Source organism: Mercenaria mercenaria, chromosome 1 (genome assembly GCF_021730395.1).
Source record: "Mercenaria mercenaria strain notata chromosome 1, MADL_Memer_1, whole genome shotgun sequence".
Taxonomy (NCBI): Eukaryota; Metazoa; Mollusca; class Bivalvia; order Venerida; family Veneridae; genus Mercenaria; species Mercenaria mercenaria.
In genome coordinates, this window is record NC_069361.1 from 68,300,207 (window position 1) to 68,325,329 (window position 25,123).

The 25,123-nt window shown below is 35.9% G+C and overlaps 1 protein-coding gene across 2 annotated transcripts in view; it reads left to right on the forward strand.

Annotated features, from left to right (window-relative positions):
• Positions 1-352: 352 nt before the first annotated feature.
• Positions 353-25,123, forward strand: part of LOC123565870 (tetratricopeptide repeat protein 7B-like) — a 73,039-nt gene continuing 48,268 nt past the window's right edge. For both annotated transcript variants that reach the window (XR_008372159.1, XM_053550141.1), the window contains exons 1-14: positions 353-683; positions 13,506-13,666; positions 13,948-14,110; positions 15,933-16,051; positions 16,683-16,804; positions 17,426-17,504; positions 17,953-18,089; positions 19,185-19,248; positions 19,931-20,068; positions 21,439-21,522; positions 22,083-22,187; positions 22,670-22,842; positions 23,808-23,880; positions 24,588-24,748. Coding sequence is in view for 1 of the 2 variants with exons in the window: in XM_053550141.1 (XP_053406116.1) it covers positions 563-683; positions 13,506-13,666; positions 13,948-14,110; positions 15,933-16,051; positions 16,683-16,804; positions 17,426-17,504; positions 17,953-18,089; positions 19,185-19,248; positions 19,931-20,068; positions 21,439-21,522; positions 22,083-22,187; positions 22,670-22,842; positions 23,808-23,880; positions 24,588-24,748 (1,700 nt within the window). In the remaining variant the exon portion in view is untranslated. The remainder of the gene's footprint in view (positions 684-13,505; positions 13,667-13,947; positions 14,111-15,932; positions 16,052-16,682; positions 16,805-17,425; positions 17,505-17,952; positions 18,090-19,184; positions 19,249-19,930; positions 20,069-21,438; positions 21,523-22,082; positions 22,188-22,669; positions 22,843-23,807; positions 23,881-24,587; positions 24,749-25,123) is intronic.

Consider the following 25,123-nt stretch of genomic DNA (forward strand, 5'->3'; position numbering starts at 1 on the left):
TTTTTTTTTGACGTATGCGCGCCGGCTGCTAAAAAGCTTGGAAATGACCCCGATTTATAGACTGGTTCGGATAGGAGTTCACTGTATTAGACCCACCTGACTCTAATTGCTGTCATGAGAGTCACCTAAAATTATAGTACGTTTTTGGCAAATTTTGTTAAACATTATTAAATTGGAGTTTTCTTCAGTTTAATTAAATCGGGATTTCGAAATGTCTATCTCACATTAAATTAATATTGAGAAATGTACATCACCGGAATCAACATTAAATGCTTCCGTAACGAGCGGATGACATAATAGTGCCGCAGAATTTTTTTTTTTCGCACAATATACAAAGTCGGCGTTTTGATAGAGTTACCTGTCTTTAATGCTCTCCAGTCCTCCAATTTGACATTTCGGGAAAAATATGATTTTTACACTAATTCATATTGATTTTGTATGACAAATAACCAAGTGACACATTTATACAAGCGCTCGAAGGCTTTTTCATATATTTATTCATCTATTGCTGCCTAAACTTCCAAGCCTTCTGATCAGGGTGCAGTGAAATGCTGTTTCGAATATGGCTGCTAAGACCAAATCCTCCCGGATCCAAGGCGAAATAGAAAAATGTCGTATTGAAGGGCTTTGGACAAAGGCTTTAGAGCTCATCAAACAGTTTTCATCTAAACATACTGGATTAGGTAGGTAGCAGGCATGATCGTGTCACTATGTCTTAATGATCAGGGCGTTTGGTTGACCCGAGGTCCCGGGTTTTGACCCGCGAAAGAATTTGCCCCGTGCGTCTGCTTGACTCGCAGAAATTGACTTTGATGTGTCCTGAGTCCGAAAGTTCTGCCCCTTGTCAATCAAAATCCCACTGAAGTTCATTATTGTTCGCCAGCACAAGCAGAAGTATGGCAGTAGGCGGAGCGTTGTATGTTAATTAGCCACTGACAGATGTCAGTCACGCCACGCGCCGACTGAAACATGGTCTTCTCGCGTTGTGTATTTAGTACAATAATGCCATTTCATTATCAAAGGTATCTATTGATAATTGTATGAAAATTAATTTATAAACAATACAGCCTTAGATTATCGTGTTTGTACCATTTGTTAATTATTTTGTGTGCTTGATACGATATTAGTTATTACATGAGCCAGACGGCCGTTACGGTCTATAGCAAATTTATTATCATTGCCGAGGCTTTGTTCAAGCCAAAACAAATTACATACTTAATTAAAAGCTGAAATTATAAGTGGTATGGTGAAAAAAATGAAATTTAAAACGGGTGTTTTATGAAGAATTTTAAATGTTTACTTACGTTTTCCATATTTGTCACTCGTTTTCCGGACCGCCATTTTCAGACATTTTTATCATTTCTTACAAGATTTTTCTAGTACAGTCTAAATAAAAAGCCAATAAAAAGTCTGCATTTAAGAAAAATATGATCTCTATTGCGAAAGCAGCTCTTATTTTGAAGAATTAGCGGAGAATAAAATCATGCAAAGGCACCAAACCCCACCCACTTTAGGCAATGTGCAAAATAAGACAACTAAAATATGAATTGCATAAGAAAATCTGTAATGACTAATGTTCTTGTCTTAGATAAAGTCTGTAGGAGTTTCATTAATAACAGTATAGCTTGACCCCTGAAAAACTGATCTTGACTCTTGAAAATCTGATTTTGACCCTTGAAAATTTAGGCTGAAGAATCTGATTCTTGAGTTTCAGAACCTACCGAACGCCCTGATGATTACAGAATTTTTTTAAGTGGGGTCAAAGGGCCCCATTAACAGGGGAAGTGGCCAGACCCGGAACCAAACCTCTAGACAACCCGTACAGGGTAGACTAGAGGTCCAGTATTCAATAATTATGAATATTGAGAATTACAAAGAGTAGTGTCTAAGGCTATATTTTATCTAAAAACGGGAGATGATTTCAAAAGTTTGTTCTTGTATTTTTCTCGTTGACATTGTTTTGTGTTTTAGATATATGGTAAGTCACAGGAAACAGAAATTTATTTTTATCCCAGAGAAAATAGGATCCAGCGTTCGACACTAACGGTGTCCCGGGATCCCGAGGACACCAAAAATCCGCAAGGGATCCTAAAGTTCACAATTTCGGTGTTCCGTCGGGACTCTTGATTTTCAGATAAAATATGATTCTAAAAAAATGTAATTCCCCAGTCTTGTTCGCTCAAACATCGGTCTTTTGCTAAGCCAGGGCGTTCAGTTGACCCGGGTTTTGACCCGCGAAAATCGAGAAAAACTCGTATTTTACCCGCATAAATTACGGCACGTGCGTCGGCTTGACTCGCGGAAATTTACTTAGATGCGTTCCAAGTTCGATAGTTCTGCCCCCTGTCAATCAAAATCCCAGTGAATTTCAATATTGTTCGCCGGCACAAGCGGAAATATGGCAGTAGGCGGAGCGTCGTATGTTAATTAGCTACCGACAGATGTCAGTCACGCCACGCGCCAAATGACACGTGCTTATCTCGCGGTTTGTATTTAGTACAATATGCTTTGTCATTATCAAAGGTGTTTATTGATCAATGTTTACAACTTAATTGATAAACAATGCAGCCTTAGATTATCGTGTTTGTACCATTATTTTGTTTGCGATTACATGAGCCGGTGGGCCGTTACGGTCTATAACAAATTTATTATCATTGCCGAGGCTTTGTCTGGGCAAAACAAATTAAATAAGCAGAAATTATACGTGGTATGATGAGAAAATAAAGTTAAAACAGTTATCTTTTCAAGAACTTTAACCGTTACTTTTGTTTTTCGTATTTGTCACTCGTTTTCTAGACCGACATTTTCGAACATTTTTATCATTTCTTACAAGATTTTTCTAGTACAAACTAAAATAAAAAGCCAATAAAACGTCTGCATTTACGAAAAATATGATCACTGTTGCCAAAGCAGCTCTTATTTAGAAGAATTTGCTGATAATAAAAGCATGCAAACACTAAACCCCACCCACTTTTAGGCAATGTGCAAAATAAAACAACTAAAATATGAAATGTTTAAGAAAATCTATTATGACCAATGTACTAGTTTTAGATAAAGTCTGTGGGAGTCTGTAGGAGTTGCATTAATAAGGCCTAAAAAATCTTTGTATCTGGTAACATAAAAAATTAGGGTAGGTAGGTCGGAACATTTTTTTTTTTTAATTTTTTTTTATACTTTTCGGAATTTTTTTTATGTCAAAAAAATGATTACAAATAAGGGGTTATAAGGGGGATTGAACTAGGCGGCATACATTTAGACGAACTACAACAAATGGCAGAGGAGTGCGATGGTAGTGAAGATGAGGGGGAAGAGGACTTGGACAGAAATGACATTATTCTTTTACAGCAAAAGTCATACAAGCTATTGTTGTCATTGATGTAAAATGGAAATAAAGTGGAAATAAAATACATGTAGTACTGTAAACAGTTGTGTTTGTTAGATTTTAGTTTTTTTCATGTTCTTACCACATTTTGTTATCAGGGACTCCTAATTTTCAGCAGGGATTCCTAAATTTCCCAGCAGGTATTCCTTCGGGATACCTAGCAAAAAAGTTAGTGTCGAACGCTGGGATCGCATACGATTCTAGGGACTTATGAATAAAAATGATAAAACGCAAGCAGTAAAAAGAATTCAACAAATCATGAGCGTAATACATGTCTGAAATACTAAAGAAAAAAAAATAGCATTCCAAAAAATAAGTTTATTATTTTAATTCATCAGTCAAGAGAAAAACAATAAAAGCTTCCGTTCAAGGCGTACAAATTGCTATTAATTATTAGAAAATTGGATTTCTTATTTCCCCGAATTGCGACTGTGTTTTTAGCTCACCTGAGCACGAAGTGCTCAAGGTGAGCTTTTGTGATCGCCCTGTGTCCGTCGTCCGTCCGTCCATCCATTCGTCGTCAACAATTTGACTGTTAACACTCTAGAGGTCACAATTTTGGCCTAATCTTAATATAACTTGGTCAGAATGTTACCGTCATAAAAATCTTGGATGAGTTCGATATTGGGTCATCTGGGGTCAAAAACTAGGTCACCAGGTCAGATCAAAGGAAAAGCTTGTTAACACTCTAGAGGTCACAATTTTGGCCCAATCTTAATGAAACTTGGTCAGAATGTTACCCTCAATGAAATCTTGGTTGAATTCACTATTGGGTCATCTGGGGTCAAAAACTAGGTCACCGGGTCAAGTTAAAGGAAAAGCTTGTTAACACTCTAGAGGTCACAATTTTGACCCAATCTTAATGAAACTTGGCCAGAATGTTACCATCAATAAAATCTTGGACAAGTTCGATATTGGGTCATCTGGGTTCAAAAACTAGGTCACAAGGTCAAATCAAAGGAAAAGCTTGTTAACACTATAGAGGCCACATTTATGACTGTATCTTCATGAAACTTCGTCAGAATGTTACTCATGATGATCTCAAAGTCCAATTTGAATCTGGGTCATGTAGGATCAAAAACTAGGTCACCAGGTCAAATCAAAGGAAAAGCTAGTTAACACTCTAGAGGCCACATTTATGACCATATCTTAATGAAACTTGGTCAGAATGTTAATCTTGATGATCTATAGATCGTGTTCAAATCTGGGTCATGTGGGGTCAAAATCTAGGTCACCAGGTCAAATCAAAGGAAAAGCTTGTTAACACTCTAGAGGCTACATTTATGACTGTATCTTCATGAAACTTAGGGTGTTAATCTTGATGATCTTTAGGTCAAGTTTGAATCTGGGTCATGTGGGTTCAAAAAACTAGGTCATCGGGTCAAATCAAAGGAAAAGCTTGTTAACACTCTAGAGGCCACATTTATGACTTTATCTACACGAAACTTAGTCAGAATGTTAATCTTGGTGATCTTTAGGTCAAGTTCAAATCTGAGTCATATGGGATCAAAAACTAGGTCACCAGGTCAAATCAAAGGAAAAGCTAGTTAACACTCTAGAGGCCACATTTATGACCTTATCTTAATGAAACTTGGTCAGAATGTTAATCTTGATGATCTATAGGTCATGTTCAAATCTGGGTCAGGCGGGTTCAAAAACTAGGTCACCGGGTCAAATCAAAGGAAAAGCTTGTTAACACTCTAGAGGCCACATTTATGACTGTATCTTCATGAAACTTAGTCAGAATGTTAATCTTGACGATCTTTAGGTCCAGTTCGAATCTGGGTCATGTGGGGTCAAAAACTAGGTCACCGGGTCAAATCAAAGGAAAAGCTGGTTACAGTAACTCTCTACAGGCCGCATTTATGACTGTATCTTCATGAAACTTAGTCAGAATGTTAATCTTGATGATCTTTAGGTCAAGTTTGAATCTGGGTCATATGGGTTCAAAAACTAGGTGACCAGGTCAAATCAAAGGAAAAGTTAGTTAACACTTAAGAGGCCACATTTATGACCATATCTTAATGAAACTATCTTGATGATCTTATAGGTCAGGTGAGTGATACAGGGCCTTCATGGCCCTCTTGTTTTTTTCTGCCATTGCATAGCAACATTGAACATGTTGAAAACTGTCTTTTGTTTGGCGACCGGAGAATGGCTGCTATTTTTACACCGGCCAATGAAATGTTAATACTAATAGTTAAATTTCTGTCACGTTTGCATAAGATTAAAAAGTGTCTAGCCATCAGGTTGCAAAAGGCCTATAACGTGCATCCTAGCCATTGGATTACTGAATGCCTAGAAAATCCCAAAGCATGTTTCTAGGCGTTCAGTAATCAGTTGCCTCCAGTGTCACTGACATGCTCTACAGTTTAAAATGGTGCAGGCTAGACCTCTGAGGAGCATTTACTCCCGACACTCTTATGTATAAAATCTCAAATCAGCTGGTTGCAATCCCCATGGAAGATTATCTTATCCCCCTAACTAGGCAATCAGGCCATACTCATCCAATTCGCAATCTTGTTTTTCTTGCGATTATTGGATATAAAACTTCAGATTTCTGTCACTTGCTATATATTTAAAAACACGAAAAAATTTTTGAAATCATCTGTTTTTTGCAGATAAATTATAGTCTCCTCCTCTCTTCAGATATCATTTTCAGTATTCATATGATTACTTTGAAAATGAGAAGAAGAATGTATACAATGATTACTTGACCTCTAGACAGCCGTGTATGAGTTGTGTAGGGTGCAGTCACCAGACCCCTAGCCTCTGCTCAATGAAATACCTTCACAAATCTTTCACTGCATAATCTTAAAAAGCTTGACAAACATGCTATTTAAAAGAAAGAATGGCATACTGGGCATTGTAACTGGAGCCCCAAGATGTTTAAAAAATGCTTAATTGAGTAATCTGAGTTGATTTATCATTCTGTTAACAACATTACATATAAATTATGATCATGGAAATGAATATTACCTAGCCATAACTGTGCTTAAATAAAGGTTTTCAGATTGTTTTGTACAATAGTTATAACCAAAATGAAAAACCTTCGAGATCTAAGACAAATTTATTTTGAGAAAACAGATAAGATTAAATTGAAACTTTAAAGTAAAAGAATTTCTCTTTATAGTTGAACACAGAAGTAAGTATTTGATACTTTTTAGCTCACCTGTCACAAAGTGACAAGGTGAGCTTTTGTGATCGCGCGGTGTCCGTCGTCCGTCTGTCCGTCCATCAGTCTGTGCGTCCGTCCGTAAACTTTTTCTTGTGACCACTCTAGAGGTCACATTTTTCATGGGATCTTTATGAAAGTTGGTCAGAATGTTCATCTTGATGATATCTAGGTCAAGTTCGAAACTGGGTCACGTGCCATCAAAAACTAGGTCAGTAGGTCTAAAAATAGAAAAACCTTGTGACCTCTCTAGAGGCCATATATTTCACAAGATCTTCATGAAAATTGGTCAGAATGTTCACCTTGATGGTATCTAGGTCAAGTTCGAAACTGGGTCACGTGCCGACAAAAACTAGGTCAGTAGGTCTAAAAATAGAAAAACCTTGTGACCTCTCTAGAGGCCATATATTTCACAAGATCTTCATGAAAATTGGTCAGAATGTTCACCTTGATGATATCTAGGTCAAGTTCGAAACTGGGTCACGTGCCGACAAAAACTAGGTCAGTAGGTCTAAAAATAGAAAAACCTTGTGACCTCTCTAGAGGCCATATATTTCACAAGATCTTCCTGAAAATTGGTCAGAACATTCACCTTGATGATATCTAGGACAAGTTCGAAAGTGGGTCACATGCCGTCAAAAACTAGGTCAGTAGTTCAAATAATAGAAAAACCTTGTGACCTCTCTAAAGGCCATATTTTTCATGGGATCTGTGTGAAAGTTGGTCTGAACATTCATCTTGATGATATCTAGGTCAAGTTCGAAACTGGGTCACGTGCGCTCAAAAACTAGGTCAGTAGGTCTAAAAATAGAAAAACCTTGTGACCTCTCTAGAGGCCATATATTTCATGAGATCTTCATGAAAATTAGTCAGAATGTTCACCTTGATGATATCTAGGTCAGGTTCGAAAGTGGGTCACGTGCCTTCAAAAACTAGGTCAGTAGGTCAAATAATAGAAAAACCTTGTGACCTCTCTTGAGGCCATATTTTTCATGGGATCTGTATGAAAGTTGGTCTGAATGTTCATCTTGATGGTATCTAGGTCAGGTTCGAAAGTGGGTCACGTGCCTTCAAAAACTAGGTCAGTAGGTCAAATAATAGAAAAACCTTGTGACCTCTCTAAAGGCCATATTTTTCATGGGATCTGTATGAAAATTGGTCTGAATGTTCATCTTGATGATATCTAGGTCAAGTTCGAAACAGGGTCATGTGCGGTCAAAAACTAGGTCAGTAGGTCTAAAAATAGAAAAACCTTGTGACCTCTCTAGAGGCCATACTTGTGAATGGACCTCCATAAAAATTGGTCAGAATGTTCACCTTGATGATATCTAGGTCAAGTTCGAAACTGGGTCACGTGCCTTAAAAAACTAGGTCAGTAGGTCAAATAATAAAAAAACCTTTTGACCTCTCTTGAGGCCATAGTTTTCATGGGATCTGTATGAAAGTTGGTCTGAATGTTCGTCTTGATGATATCTAGGTCAAGTTCGAAACTGGGTCAACTGCGGTCAAAAACTAGGTCAGTAGGTCTAAAATTATTAAAATCTTTTGACCTCTCTAGAGGCCATATTTTTCAATGGGTCTTCATGAAAATTGATCTAAATGTTCACCTTGATGATATCTAGGTCAGTTTCGAAACTGGGTCACGTGCGGTCAAAAATTAGGCCAGTAGGTATAAAAATAGAAAAACCTTGTGACCTCTCTAGAGGCCATATTTTTCATGAGATCTTCATGAAAATTAGTGAGAATGTTCACCTTGATGATATCTAGGTAAAGTTCAAAACAGGGTGACATACCTTCGAAAACTAGGTCAATAGGTCAAATAATAGAAAAACCTTGTGACCTCTCTAGAGACCATATTTTTCAATGGATTTTCATGAAAATTGGTCAGAATTTTTATCTTGATAATATCTAGGTCAGGTTCAAAACTGGGTCACATGAGCTCAAAAACTAGGTCACTATGTCAAATAATAGAAAAAATGACGTCATACTCAAAACTGGGTCATGTGGGAAGAGGTGAGCGATTCAGGACCATCATGGTCCTCTTGTTTGATAAATTTATGTAACCCATTGTTAAAACTCCAGGTTTTACACAGCAAAATGAAACTCCTGTAATCCCAGAATCATATTCAGCATGTAGGCTTCTAGTCACATCCTTATACTCCTGTAATATCCCAGAATCACATTGTACAATTTAGGTTCCTAGTCACAGCCTTACTCCAGGAGTCCTGTAATCCCAGAATCACATTGTACATTTAGGTTCCTAGTCACAACCTTACTCCTGTAATCCCAGAATCACATTGTACAATTTAGGTTCCTAGTCACAGTCTTACTCCTGTAATCCCAGAATCACATTGTACATTTAGGTTCCTAGACACAGCCTTACTCCTGTAATCCCAGAATCACATTGTACTTGAAGGTTCCTAGTCACAACCTTACACCTGTAATCCCAGAATCACATTGTACATTTAGGTTCCAAGTCACAGCCTTACTCCTGTAATCCCAGAATCACATTGTACATTTAGGTTCCAAGTCACAACCTTACACCTGTAATCCCAGAATCACATTGTACATTTAGGTTCCTAGACACAGCCTTACTCCTGTAATCCCAGAATCACATTGTACAATTTAGGTTCCTAGTCACAGTCTTACTCCTGTAATCCCAGAATCACATTGTACATGTAGGTTCCTAGTCACAGCCTTACTCCTGTAATCCCAGAATCACATTGTACATTTAGGTTCCTAGACACAGCCTTACTCCTGTAATCCCAGAATCACATTGTACTTGAAGGTTCCTAGTCACAACCTTACACCTGTAATCACAGAATCACATTGTACATTTAGGTTCCTAGTCACAGCCTTACTCCTGTAATCCCAGAATCACATTGTACATTTAGGTTTCTAGTCACAGCCTTACTCCTGTAATCCCAGAATCACATTGTACTTGAAGGTTCCTAGTCACAACCTTACACCTGTAATCCCAGAATCACATTGTACATTTAGGTTCCTAGACACAGCCTTACTCCTGTAATCCCAGAATCACTTCCAACATGTAGGGTCCTAGACACAGCCTTACTCCTGTAATCCCAGAATCACATTGTACATGTAGGTTCCTAGTCACAGCCTTACTCCTGTAATCCCAGAATCACATTCAACATGTAGGCTCCTAGACACAGCCTTACTCCTGTAATCCCAGAATCACATTGTACATATAGGTTCCTAGTCACAACCTTACTCCTTTAATCCCAGAATCACATTGTACATGTAGGTTCCTAGTCACAGCCTTACTCCTGTAATCCTAGAATCACATTCAACATGTAGGCTCCTAGACACAGCCTTACTCCTGTAATCCCAGAATCACATTGTACATATAGGTTCCTAGTCACAGCCTTACTCCTGTAATCCCAGAATCACATTGTACTTGAAGGTTCCTAGTCACAACCTTACACCTGTAATCCCAGAATCACATTCAGCATGTAGGCTCCTAGACACAGCCTTACTCCTGTAATCCCAGAATCACTTCAACATGTAGGCTCCTAGACACAGCCTTACTCCTGTAATCCCAGAATCACATTGTACATATAGGTTCCTAGTCACAGCCTTACTCCTGTAATCCCAGAATCACATTCAACATGTAGGCTCCTAGACACAGCCTTACTCCTGTAATCCCAGAATCACAATTTACATGTAGGTTCCAAGTCACAACTTTACACCTGTAATCCCAGAATCACAGTCAGCATGTAGGCTCCTAGACACAGCCTTACTCTTGTAATCCCAGAATCACAATTTACATGTAGGTTCCAAGTCACAGCCTTACTCCTGTAATCCCAGAATCACATTGTACATATAGGTTCCTAGTCACAGCCTTACTCCTGTAATCCCAGAATCACATTCAACATGTAGGTTCCTAGTCACAGCCTTACTCCTGTAATCCCAGAATCACATTCAGCATGTTGGTTCCTAGACACAGCATTACCTAAAACTTCTAAATTTTTCATTCTTCCAGGGTTAATAAATAGTCAGGGCTTCAAAACATGCTTTACAGCAGCCAAAATTATTTTCATTTTTCATTGTGATTTATTATTTGCAAGTATTATAAATTGACTACTTTGTTTAAACACAAGTTCATTTATTCTTTAGACTCACTGTATACCCTCCTTGTTTTAAATTAAATGAATATATTTGCATTCACTAATATGTATTTTGTATAGAAAGAAAATGAAGTTTACTTTCATATAAATAATACTGGTACATTATTATTATCGAGCACACCCCTTTCCTTGGGATTGCATTTGTAATCTTGACCACACGTTGTCCACTAAAAACATAAACAATATGGTGTGGTTCAAAAACTCTTTGAAAACCAGCAACTAAAGTAAAATTTCATAAAGAAGATCTTAATAAAAGATAAAACTCCCTTCTCTCATGGTAAAGATTAAAATCAACACAACTATGTGATTTTGCATTGGTGTTCAGGATATTTTAACTTAAAATCAGGAACATTATTTTTTTATCAGAAGGCAAATCACAATTTAAAATGGGTGGTTCTTTTTCACTGTTCTGTCTCTTTATTGTAAAGATCGGAAGTCAAAGATTAATAATGATTTTCGTATGTCTTTGGAAGGAAAGCTCATATATCTTTTTAGTATAGCATGTTTTATTCGACCTGGTGGGGCGTAGTTAATCTCCGACTTATGCAAATAATCATGGTAATCTAAAAAAACGAGCAAAATTATGAGTGAGGTGGAGCAATATAATTGTTTAATTCCGTAATCTTCGGTTACCAACGACTTAAATTCAATGCTATACTGGTTACATGTACTACATACCCTGCATAATAACATAGTGGACCGTCACGAAACCACCCCCGCCAGGTAAAATAAAATGCACTATAAGTGACTGTAAAATTGTAAATATAAGGATTGAATGTTAATTTTTTGTGCATTTATACAGTTGATATGTATAAACCACATTGATTTGCCAGAAGTCTAAACCTGAGTGTTTAAATTAGGGATGGGAACGAATACTGAAATCAATATTCGAATATTCGGTTTGCCATATTCGAATATATTCGAATATTCGGTTTGTTTTAATGGAAGCTTTAAATTCTTATTAAGTGATTGGCATATACACAACGTATTCATTTGTTTACAGCGTTGATCATCGTACGTAATAAGGCCAAAAAATGTTTGTTTCGGGTAACCCGATCCTACTTAGCAAAACCCGCCGACCCTAGCATTTTATTTCACGATTCTGTCAGTATAATCATGAACATATTTAACTAATTCAGTGTTTTAGCTTCAAAATGATACAAAAAAAAAAAAAAAAAAAAATCAAAACGATTATAATTTAGACCGTCGCAATTTTATCTAAAAATAGCAGGTCGTCCCATTTAAACACGTGACGCGCTGTTGTATTACCGCCGCCATTTTGAAAATTTTTAATCAGCGTGTAAAAATCGTCGTGTAAAAGCAAGTAAGGCAAACTTAAACCTCCTTCAACATGAACTTATGCATCAGTCATATGTTATCTTGTTTTTATTATAAAGTACTTCAAAAGTTAATTTGCGGATGAAAATCGATTCTGCGGACGGTCTAAAACGTTGTACAAAATATTGTGAAAAGATCGGCATTATCTACAAGTTTGGTATTGTTTTCGAAAAAATAAATTCTACAATTTGTTACATAAAACAGGCGCCAATAAAAATGAACAAAAGATAAAAAGATATCACATTTACGCCTAATGCAAACTGTTAATCCGTAGCGAGGACCCCCGGTAATTATGTATTGCATTTTTCTTGTTAATTGGACATTTTTTGACATGCATCTGACACAATGACGCCTGTTGCAAACTGTTAATCCGTAACGATGGCCCCTGCCAATTATGCATTGCTATTTTCTTGTTAATTGGACATCTTTTGATACTCGATAAACAAACATGACATGGTTTTATTCTGTAGAATTAGCATGCTCATATTGCCCAAAATCAATGATACTTATTTTGAACAAAAACTATACAATAATTTACGAATATTCGAATTTGATTTTCATATTCGAATATTCGACCGATTTCCGAATATTCGAATATTCGAATATTCGTTCCCATCCCTAGTTTAAATGCACAAAAAATAACATTCAATCCTTAAACAGATGAATCCAATCTTTATGTACTTTGAAGGAAATGAAGTAACTATCTCGGCTCTTTTGATGGTATTAATACAAATCAAATCAATTCCACAAATTCAATGCAAATAACATAAATTATGAATTTAATTTCATAAATGCCTATGCTCTGCCATTCTCATCCACCAGAGGTTCAACAAAATATCGAGACAAACTAGGGAATCATGGTAGACCTCTGGTATGTGAGAATGACTGTCTGCCACCTTGAAGAAATTACCACTGCTGTAGAAAAGATACAGAAAAGAAATAATTTTATGATAAACATACAGAAATATGGATTGACAGCTGAAAAATGTTTTCTGCCCCGCAATTTGACAAAGGCATAATTAAACTTAAACTTGAATATAAATTTCAAATTTATGGCTGAAATTTAGCAGATGGACATTCAGACTAATTGGGTATCATAGGACTTCCACCAAATGGCAAAAAACTGATAATTTGATTCCATGGAGGCAGGGAAATAGATTTCTAAAAATGGTGGCAAGATTTCCTGGGAAACCCTTCCTCAGAGAAGTTCTAAGGGGAATTATTTACTGTTACACCGCCACATAATTTGTTTGTTATAATAACAAATAACCAGGGCCTGCCATGATCCTAAAAGTGTTTAAGTCCATCACTACTTCTCACCAAAATATTTGAAATCCAAAAATGGAGATATGTTTTTGTCACCAATTTCCAAAGTTTGATGCAACTTTCAAAAAATCTGCTCATTTGGCCGATAGTTGAGCATGATTAAACATCAACTATAAACAATTATTATTAATTTCAGATTACTATGTTCACTTTATACTGGGAGAAGGCTGCCTTGAGGCATACGCAAAGGAGCACAAAGCCTCAGAGCTTCATGCAACTCCAGGGACACCGCAGGAGAAGGACAAACTGGCAGATGCTGAAAGACATCTGAAAATTGTTCTAAAAGAAAATGGAAAGGTAATTTTATATAAAAAGTTTCTTTGCAGTGCCACAGTAGAACTTAACAGACTTTACAAACACCCGGTACTATGTAAATTGATACTCGAAAAGTTTAGGCAACTTGCATTTTGACTTGAATTTTGCTTTGATGTTAGATTAGAGCAAAGTGGGGAGCTCCAAAGCGTCAGTTAGCTCAAGACGCCCCCTAGCGCGAGCACTGGCCTATTTAGCTACTGAAGTATGACTTTAAAACTAGAGAACAGATATTTTCATGTTAATATTTACTGTTTTTTTCCCAGATGCACTTAGAAGCAACACTTCTACAAGCAAAGGTCCATTTCTACCAAAGTTCCTACCAGTCAGCTTTAACCATGTATGAGCAAGCCAGCCTTGATACTGTCACAGTGACTAGCTCCTCCCCCAGGGTTCTTCATATCATTGCAGAGGCTTATGCAATCAAAGGTGATATTTTTCATAACATGAAATGAGCTGTGTCACAAGAAAACCAGCATAGTGTGTTTGTGACCAGCATGGATCCAGACCTGTCTGGTCAGGATCCATGCTGTTTGCTTTCAAAGAGAAACCGTTGGCGAACAGCATGGATCCTGACCAGACTGCGCAGATGTGCAGGCTGGTCTGGATCCATGCTGGTCGCAAACGCACTATGTTGGTTTTCTCGTGGTGCGGCTCAAATTTCTTTTCTTTAAATAATTCTTTTATCATTATTATTTGTGGGAGTGGGGACTACTTTCCATAATCATAGTTATGTAAATCCATGAAAGTAGATCCCAGTGAACAAATAAACTTCCTGATTTGATACTTTATCTTTAAAATGAACCTGTGTCTCAACAAAATAGCCTTTTATGCTGAAATCATGTATTATAGAATCAATCCTCAGTGATTTGAATGTATTTGATTCAATAATTTTTAAAAAAAAAATAGCCAGTGATTTTCTTTATCTTTTGCTTTAGATACATTTTGTAACATTTCTAAAAAGAAATTTTGAACTTTATTTCCTTTTCAGTTATTTAAGCTGTAAATGTGTTTGTTCATTTTCTTAAAAAAGCTGTATCTGATAGTATTTTGACATAAAACTATGATTTCAGAAGGCTTTTTTATTTAAAAGAGACCAGAATTTAGATTTTTAGCTAGACTATTCGAAGAATAGTCTAGCTATTCTACTCACCCTGGCGTCGGAGTCGGTGTCGGCGTCGGCGTCACACCTTGGTTAAGTTTTTGCATGCAAGTACATACAGCCATTAGTTAAAGGCATGTAGCTTTGAAACTTATTTTTTCTTTTTCTAGGTCAATTACCAACCTCACTGGGTCAAGTCCCATAACTCTGACATGTATTTTGAGCAAATTATGCCCCCTTTTGGACTTAGACAATTTTGGTTAAAGTTTTACATGCAAGTTACTATCTCCAAAACTAATGCAGATATTGAATTGAAACTTAACATGTGTCTTCGGGGTTATAAAACTAGTTGATAGCAGCAAGTCCCATAACTCTGACCTTCATTTTGGCCAAATTATGCCCCCTTTTTGACTTAGAAAATTCTGGTTAAAGTTTTGCATGCAGTACATACAGCTATTACTAAAAGGCATGTAGATTTGAAACTTATTTTTTCTTTTTCTAGATCAATTACCAACCTCACTGGATCAAGTCCCATAACTCTGACATGTATTTTGAGCAAATTATTCCACTTTTTGGACTTAGAAAATCCTGGTTAAAGTTTTGCGTGCAAGTACATACAGCTATTACTAAAAGGCATATAGATTTGAAACTTATTTTTTCTTTTTCTATATCAATTACCAACCTCACTGGGTCAAGTCCCATAACTCTGGCATGTATTTTGGGCAAATTATGCCCCCTTTTGGACTTAGAAAATTTTGGCTAAAGTTTTACATGCAAGTTTCTATCTCCAAAACTAATGCAGATATTGAATTGAAACTTCACATGTGCCTTCGGGGTTATAAAACTAGTTGATAGCTGCAAATCCCATAACTGATATGCATTTTGGTCAAATTATGTCCACTTTTGAACTTAAGACTCTTTTGATATTTAACCTTTTTGGGTAATATTTTCCTGCTTCTGGGCCAATATTTCGAATAGTCGAGCTTGGCTGTCTTACGGACAGCTCTTGTTTATAAAAGGAGGAGAAAAAAATTGCAGACAATGGTACATGTAGCACCTGGGGAGGTAAATCCTCTTAAATCTTGTACAGTGATACTTAATATCTTAATGCCAGAAGAAAATCTATAATGTACATTTCTGTCTGTCTAGGACTGTGTTTGGAAAAACTGCCAACAAGCACAACTAGCAAATTCAAGGCAGTAGAAAAAGAGGAGAAAATCTTATCATGTTTCGAGATGGCAGGAGATCTGTGTCTTCTTTATCTTCAAGTAAGTTTGTTTTTTTTGTATTTGATGTAGGAAAAAAGAAAAATTTAGTAAAGTGTAAATGTATTTAGGCATGCTGTATAGTAAGGACACTTAGCCACAGATGTATTTTTAGCTCAGCTGGATAAGCTATAATTATCATCACTTGACATCTGTCTGTTGTCTGTTAATAATTTTCTTCAAATGACCTCTCCTCTGGATGGCTTTATGGAAAACTTACACATTTTCTCCTCTGAATTTTGAAGTAGTTTGGCTGGATGAAAGTTTACCAAACAAGTTACCCATTTAAGCTGTGAAACTCTGGTGAGAGATCTATTTTGTAGTGAGCCATCATGGTTCTCTTGTTTTTACAACCTTTCTGCAAGGTTGCTTAGTCAAAGTAATTTGTTTGTAACTGTGGAATTTTGTAAGAAGATTTGCACTACTTTATTTACTCTAACCATGTCATATTAAAATCTACCTGTCGAAAAATTTTCAGATATCCAGATTGTAGATTGATTTCTTGAACATAAAATAATATAATGATCTCACTTTTTTTCTACTTCACTTTTACAAAAAAACTGCAAGTAGAATATTTTCTTTATTACATTCAATACCTCTATAGTGTTTATGATATAATGACATATATTTGTAGGAAAAAGAAAAGGCCGTCCAGTCATGGGGTCAAGTTTCTCTAACAGAACCAGAGGAAAGTAATATAGGAGATATCCTAGAAACTGCCATACAACAGTCTCCAATATATTACATCAAGCATGGGTATGTTCTGTTTCAAATAATTTCTAAAGTACCTTATATTATTGTTATGGTCTGTTTCATTTAATGATGCAGTGTTATGTTCTGTTTCAAATTATTGCTAAAGCTGTTGTGTATAACATCAAACTTGTATATAATCTGTTTCCAGTAACTGATGAAATACCATATAAAATATAGTCTTTTTTAGATATTTACTGCTAGGTTATTGCCTCTAATAATATCTGAAGTATTATGTCAAACATGGGTATAGTCAGTTTCAAATAAATTTAGATTGGAATAGGAATTGTACAACATGGGAAATTAATTGAGAGCTTTGCTAATGTTTCAAGAGGAATACAGTAATTGATTTCCAATATTCCTGACAAGGTTACTTTCAAATTTATCACCAGGACCACTTTGTTTACCTGTTTTCAGGGAGTTGTTTACATGATTTTGGGGTTGTTTACATCATTTCAGGGAGTTGTGTACATGATTTTGGGGTTGTTTACATCATTTCAGAGAGTTGTGTACATGATGTTAGGGAGTTGATTACATGATTTCAGGGAGTTGTTTTTATGATGTTAGGCAGTTGTTTACATTATGTGTTGTTTACATGATTTTATGGAGTTGTTTACATAATTTCAGGGAGTTGGACAAGGGTATCAAAAGGTTCAGAGAATTGCTTAGTGCTGTAGAGTCAAGATATACCCAACATTTAAGACTGGTAAGGAAGATTTAGTGGTGCAAATGCAGTTAGGGTTTAATCAATGTCAGGTTAATGTTTAAATTAAAGCGTATGGTCATTTTAATACATACTGGTTTCAATTTCTGTTGCTTTTTTAAAGATTTATACTAAATCAGAGTGACTTGACTGCCAATTGTAATTCAGTTATTAGTTCATTTCTAAATGTGGACACTGCTGTGAAAAAGGTGAAAATAGATCATTTTGAGATCAGCTGTAATACATAAGTCTTCCATTTTTACAAATTATTTAATGATATACTTTTTCAGGTATTGAGTGATGTAGTTTCTAGGCATTTGTCTGCTTTATAATATTGTTTATGATTAATTTAAAAAGATCATAACTGTTTATTCTAAACATTCTATGTTGCAAGGTTCTGAAATTGAATTCTGTAGTCTTGTTCTGTTATTAAAATTTGCATATATTTCAGACGTTGGCACGTCAGTTAGCGGAGGTGTTACTGAGAGGTGTGTGTGAGAGTTCATACGTTTGTCCTGATCCAGTATTGAAAAACAACAATACAGCAAGACAGACAGCTTTATCTCCCAGAAAATACTCTGCAGATAGGTATGGTTGATCAGTAATGTAATGCTATTAATCAGATGATTTCATATTGTCCTTGTTATTTGTCAGAGGATAGTTGTATTGTATTTTGTATTTAAGTAGGTTTCTCAAAAACTGGGCCAAACGCTTTTAATCTTCTCACATGTGTTTGGAATCATACTACTGAATATGCTCCACTGCAAAATGATTGCATTTCAGCATCATGAGTTGACCTCACAGGACAAGTTACATAACTCAAGCTTTTATTATACCCCTAGATACTAGTATCTGGGGGCTACTGGATTCCGGTTCGTACATTGGTCCGTCTATCCATTTTGCACAACACTTTTTTGTGCATCTTTGTACATTTTCTCCCTGTACAATATACAAATGCAATATATCATATTTTCAATACCCCTGTTCCTGTGACAATAAGCTGCTGTCTGGAGGTATTCATCACCATTAGTGATAGGTCATGTTTGGTCAAAGTAATGCCTTTATTAACTTAACGTTTTGCATGGAAGCAGATTTGTCAGAATTTTTAAGGCCAAATGCTTTCAAACATCATACATGCCTTCAGTATCATTCTATTGAATATGCACCAAAACCCCCAAAATTATGGCATTATCTTAAATTATTTTTACATAGATGTTTTGAGATCATAACATTTCTGTCAGACCTGTATAAAGCAGCCAGTCTTAAGGCAGGTTGTTGCATAAGATAAGTTGAAATAAAAACAAAAAGTCAACTTGGGGTATTAGCTGACTGCCTGTGTTAGGCATGTGACTGCATAATACAGGTGGCCAATAAGGCAGTCTCAACTGTATTTTGTTAAAAAAATATGGATTAACTAAACTTACTAGTTTGAATATGCGTTAATGTTTGTGTTTAAGTTATGAAATGAATGTATGTAAGCAACATACTGTACACAAGTTCTGCAGTGGCAGAGCCTTAGGTTCATTACTTAAGATTACAGTTTTTAAATATTCAGGATTGGAATCTGTCCATTTGTCTTCAGAACTTTCATGTCAATAAACTTTTGTGAATTTTCTACGTGTCTGATGTAAAATTAGTAAGTTTAAACAAGAATGCAGTATATTGAAAGTGTTTGTCTTTCAGAGTATTTGTACCTGGCAATGAAAGTGAGGAAGCTCTGTTGTTGCTGCTGATAGCTGAAGCTGTGGTATGTGTTTAGACTGGAAATTATATGTCCCAAACAGTGATTTGTTGTTGAATAAACAATTTTTTGCTGGGTTTAATGTCACACCGACACAGTTCTAGGTCATATGGCGACTTTCCATCTTTTGATATTGAAAGAAGACCCCAGGTGTCACACCATGCATTATTTCATCATGGGCATGCACCCAGGTAGAACCACCAACCTTCTGTTAGCCAGCTGGATAGCTTCCTCATATGAATTCTATGTTCCATTTTAGCGAGGCTCGAACCCACATCTGTAAGGGACAAGTGATTTGAAGTCAACAACAGTAACCACTCAGTCAATGTAAAGAAACAAAATAAATAAGAATTTTATTTATTTGTTGTTAGTTTATTTTGTGACTTTTACCATGAAATGAAATACTGGAATAATTAAACCCAAGAATTGATTATAATTTCACAGTATCTAGCTTTGTTTTTGATGTGTTTGTTTGTAAGTATTCGGTCAGACTGACTTTTTGAATTTTTCATTATAGATTGGTTAATAGTTTAGGAAAAGAAATTCACAAAGTAAGATAAAATTGTAAGAATTTATGTATAATTTTCAGGTACTGAAAAGTTAATTAGAAAAAAGATATAATGAATATCATTGTTAGTGATAAAGAAAAGAAACCTTTACAAACACATTTATATTATGTTACATATAGGCAACAAGGGAGGCAATTCTGAACCGGACGGTGGAACACAAGGAGGGCAGACTTCATACATTCCAGAACGCTTCAGCAGTATTTGATCTTCTGGCCATAGCATTGGTTAAACGGGCACAGTTCCATAAACTTGCAGATGTAAGTCTTCAGTCTACAAAATGAGCTGTGCCATGAGAAAACCAACATAGTGCATTTGCAACAAGCATGGATCGAGACCAGCCTGTGCATCCGCGCAGTCTGGTCAGGATCTAGTCTGTTTGCTAACGGTTTCTCTAAGTGCAATAGGCTTTGAAAGCGAACAGCATGGATCCTGACCAGACTGCGCGGATGCGCAGGCTGGTCTCGATCCATGCTTGTTGCAAATGCACTATGTTGGTTTTCTCATTGTGCGGCTCAAATTATATTCCATAATGCGCTTTTATAATTTAGTACTGTGAAATGATTTAATTTCGTAGGCTTGAACTTCCATGGTTTGGGCGAATGGAGCTGTGTCCTGGGGATTATAAAATTGTGGATTTTGACCTTTGAACATGAAATAAATTTAAATTTTACTGGTTCGTTGGGAGTCAGTTTTGTGGATTAACTCAACCATGAAATCCAGGAAAGTTAGTCTTCAACGAATATTGATACTTCCGCAGTATTTGTACAGATGAAAAGAAAACAGGTTAGATGAACATTTTCCCTTAAATATTTGACAAAACAGTTTGTCTGAAATCAGTCCCACTCGTTATCTGGTTAATGTCAGATATTTGAGGAATACAGACAAGGATCAAAAGTGATAAAACTTTGGAGTTTGGAGACCAGTCTCTCATTGGAACATTGCCATTGGTCAATTTCAAATTTTAGATCAGAATCAACCAATCCACATCTAGAGTTATGAGACTGGTTTGCAAACTCAGTTTTTACAACTTTGTGCCTAGTAATGGTGTGAAGTTTAGAAACTCTACTTTGGTTATCTGACTGACATTTACATTAATCAAGTACTGTTGAAAAGTGGTGTAAAACTCACATTAAACTATCATATTTATGGTTTACAGTCAAACCTGTATTAAGCAGCCAGTCTAGGAAATTGTTACTAAAAGACAGGCGTCTGCTTAAGGCAAGTTTAAATAAGAACAAAAATTCAATATGAGGAGTTAGATGGCGTTAAGGTAAGTGACTGATTAACACAGGTGGCTGCTTATGCAGGCTCAGCTGTATATGTGGTGTAAAATTTATTCATTTCTGTTAAAGAAGCACATACTGTAAAATCATTTAATTTCGTGGGCATGAAATTTTGTGGTTTTGGTCAAAACAGTATTTTCATGGGGATCTGAATTTGTGGATTTCAACTGTTGAATATAAAATGAATGGGAATTGTACTTGTTCGTTGGGATTAAATTTCATGGATTGACTCAACCGTGAAATCCACGAAAATTAGTCCCCCACGAATATTAATGATTTCACAGTATTTAGGTTATTATACTGATTCTCTTTCACTTTATTTTTCTAAATGATTAATATTTCAGTCATTTGAACGTGCAATGAAGTTTTCCTTTGAGGAGTACCACATCTGGCAGCAGTTTGCAAATTCCCTCATATGTGATAAACAGGTATGAAACTATTATTATTTGTAGCTTTCTGTGATGATATTGTCACTTTATGAAAATCTGTTGGTTTTCTGTTCCAGTATTGATTAAATAACAGCTGTTCATATGCTATTGTTTTTGATGAACAAACAAGAATGATTCTTTTGTACTTGTTTATAAGTATACTGATGTGTTTTAAAATCCTATTTGTTTTCTGCACATGCATTGGTCTGTAGGAACAGCTGTGTATGCTCTTATCTATAGTGGCAAGAATTTGTGTTTTACGATTGTTTTTATGATAATATTGTTACTTAATATTGTTGAAAAACCTTTTGTACGTCTAAACTACAGTATTGATAAATGGAAACAGCAGGTCTACTTACTAAGTGATATTAAAAAATAAATATATTGTATATATGATTTGTCACATAATTACAGAAAATATAAATATGCAGGCCAAGAGCTTTTATTACAAAGTACATTTTCTTTATATTGGTAATCTTTAAATGAAATCAGTGCAAAATGACATGTTAGTAAATACAAATTTTGCATTCTTACTAGTATTACTTTGTATATATTTTCAGTATGAGCGTGGCCTTCAGGTGTTGAAAGAGTGTCACAGACTGAGACCCAAACTTGTCATTCCAGTATTACAGGCAGCAAAATTATGTTATGAGCATCTACATAAGGTACCATTTAGATTTAAGAAAAGTGTTTTGTCAAGTTTTATCATTGTTACCTGCACTAATCAAAGAATTACTCTACCCACCAGGGTGTCTGTGTCACACCTTGGTTCAAGTTTTGCATACAAGGTTATCACAGTAACCATTGCATGTATTGGATTGAATTCTTGTCATCAAACCTACTGAAATAACAAAATTAGATAACTCTTGGTTGAGTTTGATTTAAGTTATGGCCTTTTCTATGCCCCCTGAAGGGGTGACATATTGTAATTGGACCGACCGCTGTCCCTTCAGTTTCTGATCAATAGGTGAAGAAGACCTTGCAAAACCAACATTTTGATGTCAATACGGGGGTATTCTGTTTTAGGTTTGAGTGTGATTGATCAAGTTAAATTTCCAAGAAGTTTGAAATCTGAATTTTTTGGCTGAATTGACGTAGTTTAAAACCGTGTGTTTTTAGCATTATGATAATTTTATTTCCACTACAGTATGATGAAGGAATAGAGTTTGCCAAACTAGCACTGGATGCGGGAGATGAGCACCCAGCAGCATCACGTGCACACGTGGCTCTTGGTATTGGTTACAGTTTGAAAGCTGCGGAGATGAAACTGAAAGATGACAGACAGAATCTACACAATAAGGCACTCAGGGCTTTTCAGAAGTGAGTTTATACTGTTTGCTCAAAAAGCTGTATCATTTTGTTTACAAACTTCCTGCTTTGCATGAGAATAATGTAAAATTTTCCTTAGTTATCAAAATGAACTGAGGGGCCTCCATGGCCAAGTGGTTAAGGTCGCCGACTTCAAATCACTTGCCCCTCATCGATGTGGGTTCGAGCCTCACTCGGGGCGTTGAATTCTTCATGTGAGGAAGCCATCCAGCTGGCTTATGGAAAGTCGGTGGTTCTACCCAGGTGCCCGCTCGTGATGAAATAATGCACGGAGGGGCACCTGGGGTCTTCCTCCACCATTAAAGCTGGAAAGTCACATATGACCTATCATGTGTTGGTGCGACGTTAAATCAAAAAAAAAAAAAATCAAAATGAACTGAGAAAATTCCTAATAGATGCATGACATTAAGTTGAATGACCATTTTGTAAAATGGATGAACTTAGAGCAGACTGAAATGGAAGTGTACACTGTAAGAAAAGCTAAGATTTTGCATTTTAGAATTACAATTTGTGTATTGGAGGAACAATATTGGAGATATATATGAATCACATACTGTAAAATCATTAATATTTGTGAGGGACTGATTTTCATGGATTTCATGGGGGCTTCAATCGGCGGAATTAAATCTCGATGAAAAGACGAAATTCTAATTCAGCTTATATCAGAAAGATGAAATCAACAAATTTTATGTCCCTACAAACATGATAAAAAAGCTGTTTTGACCAAAACCACGAAATTTTATGCCCTGGAAGTAAATGACATCACACGGGGACTACCTATACATTATGTATTTATAAAGATAACAGACACGAAAGTGAATACTGTGAAAATAAATTACTTTAGAAACTTTCGGATCTTACAGTACCGGATATGCAATCTGAAGTGTTTATAATTAATTTACAGTTGAGAGAAGATTAACACAATGTATATAAACAGGTATTTGTGTTATTTTCAGGGCACATATTTTAGATCCAAATGACTATCTATCATTATTTCACTTGGCTTTACAAATGGCAATCTTAAGACAGGTAAGTACAGACATTTAGAAGTTTTTATCTTATCTTTGATTTTCATATTTTGCTTTCTTTGTATAGTTTTAACACTGAAATTTCATACTTGAGCTGTTACATGCATGTGTAAAATTTCATTCTTTTTTCCAAGGTGTCCAAGCATTACAGTGATTGTGATATAAACTACATTGTAAGTCCATGTACTATCTATTTATAGAAAGAGGAGGCAGTTAGGTACACAATATTACTGTAACAGTGACTGTAATATAATCTGATTACATTTACTGTCTGTTTATAAGTAGAGGATACAGTGAGGTACACACAATTGATATTAAAGCATAACAGTGATTGTAATATAATCTTATTGCATTTACTATGATCTATTTATGTAGAGAGGATGCAGTTAGGTACACAAAGTTAGCAATAAAGCATTACTGTAACAGTGATTGTAATATAACCTAATTATATTTACTATCTATTTATGTAGAGAGGATGCAGTTAGGTACACAAAGTTAGCAATAAAGCATTACTGTAACAGTGATTGTAATATAATCTAATTATATTTACTATCTGTTTATGTAGAGAGGATGCAGTTAGGTACACAAAGTTAGCAGTAAAGCATCACAGTGATTGTAATATAACCTAATTATATTTACTATCTATTTATAGATTCAGGATCCTGTTAGGTAAACAAAGTCAGCATTACATTTACTGTCTATTTATAGATAGAGGATGCAGTTAGGTACACAAAGTTAGCATTAAAGCATTACAGTGATCATATACACTCATTACATTTACTGGTACTGCTGCTAACAGCACAGAAACAGTACCAGGATGCCATGGATCTCATTCATGCAGCACTGGAAGAGTATCCTGACAACATAAGGTATGTAACTGATGTCTGTTGGGACCTCATTTGCGATGTGGTTAAGGTTGCTTACTTCGAATCACTTGTGCTTCACCAAAGTGGGTTCAAAACTTTGCATGGGGTGTAAAATTCTTCATATTGGGAGGTCATTCAGCTGGCTTATGGAAGGTTTGTGGACGAACCAGGTGCCCATCCATGCCTGAAACAGTGCTCAAGGTCTTACTCCTTCACCAAAAGCTGGAAAACTTGTTGTGTGATCTACATTGTATTAATGTGACCCTATAGATCTGCCTTTACTGGTCAAGATTAATTCTGTTTTCACAGGTCTTAATATTTGACCTGCCTTTGTGTACTCTCTATAAGCCTTTACTGTGATTGTATTTTTTTTTAGTA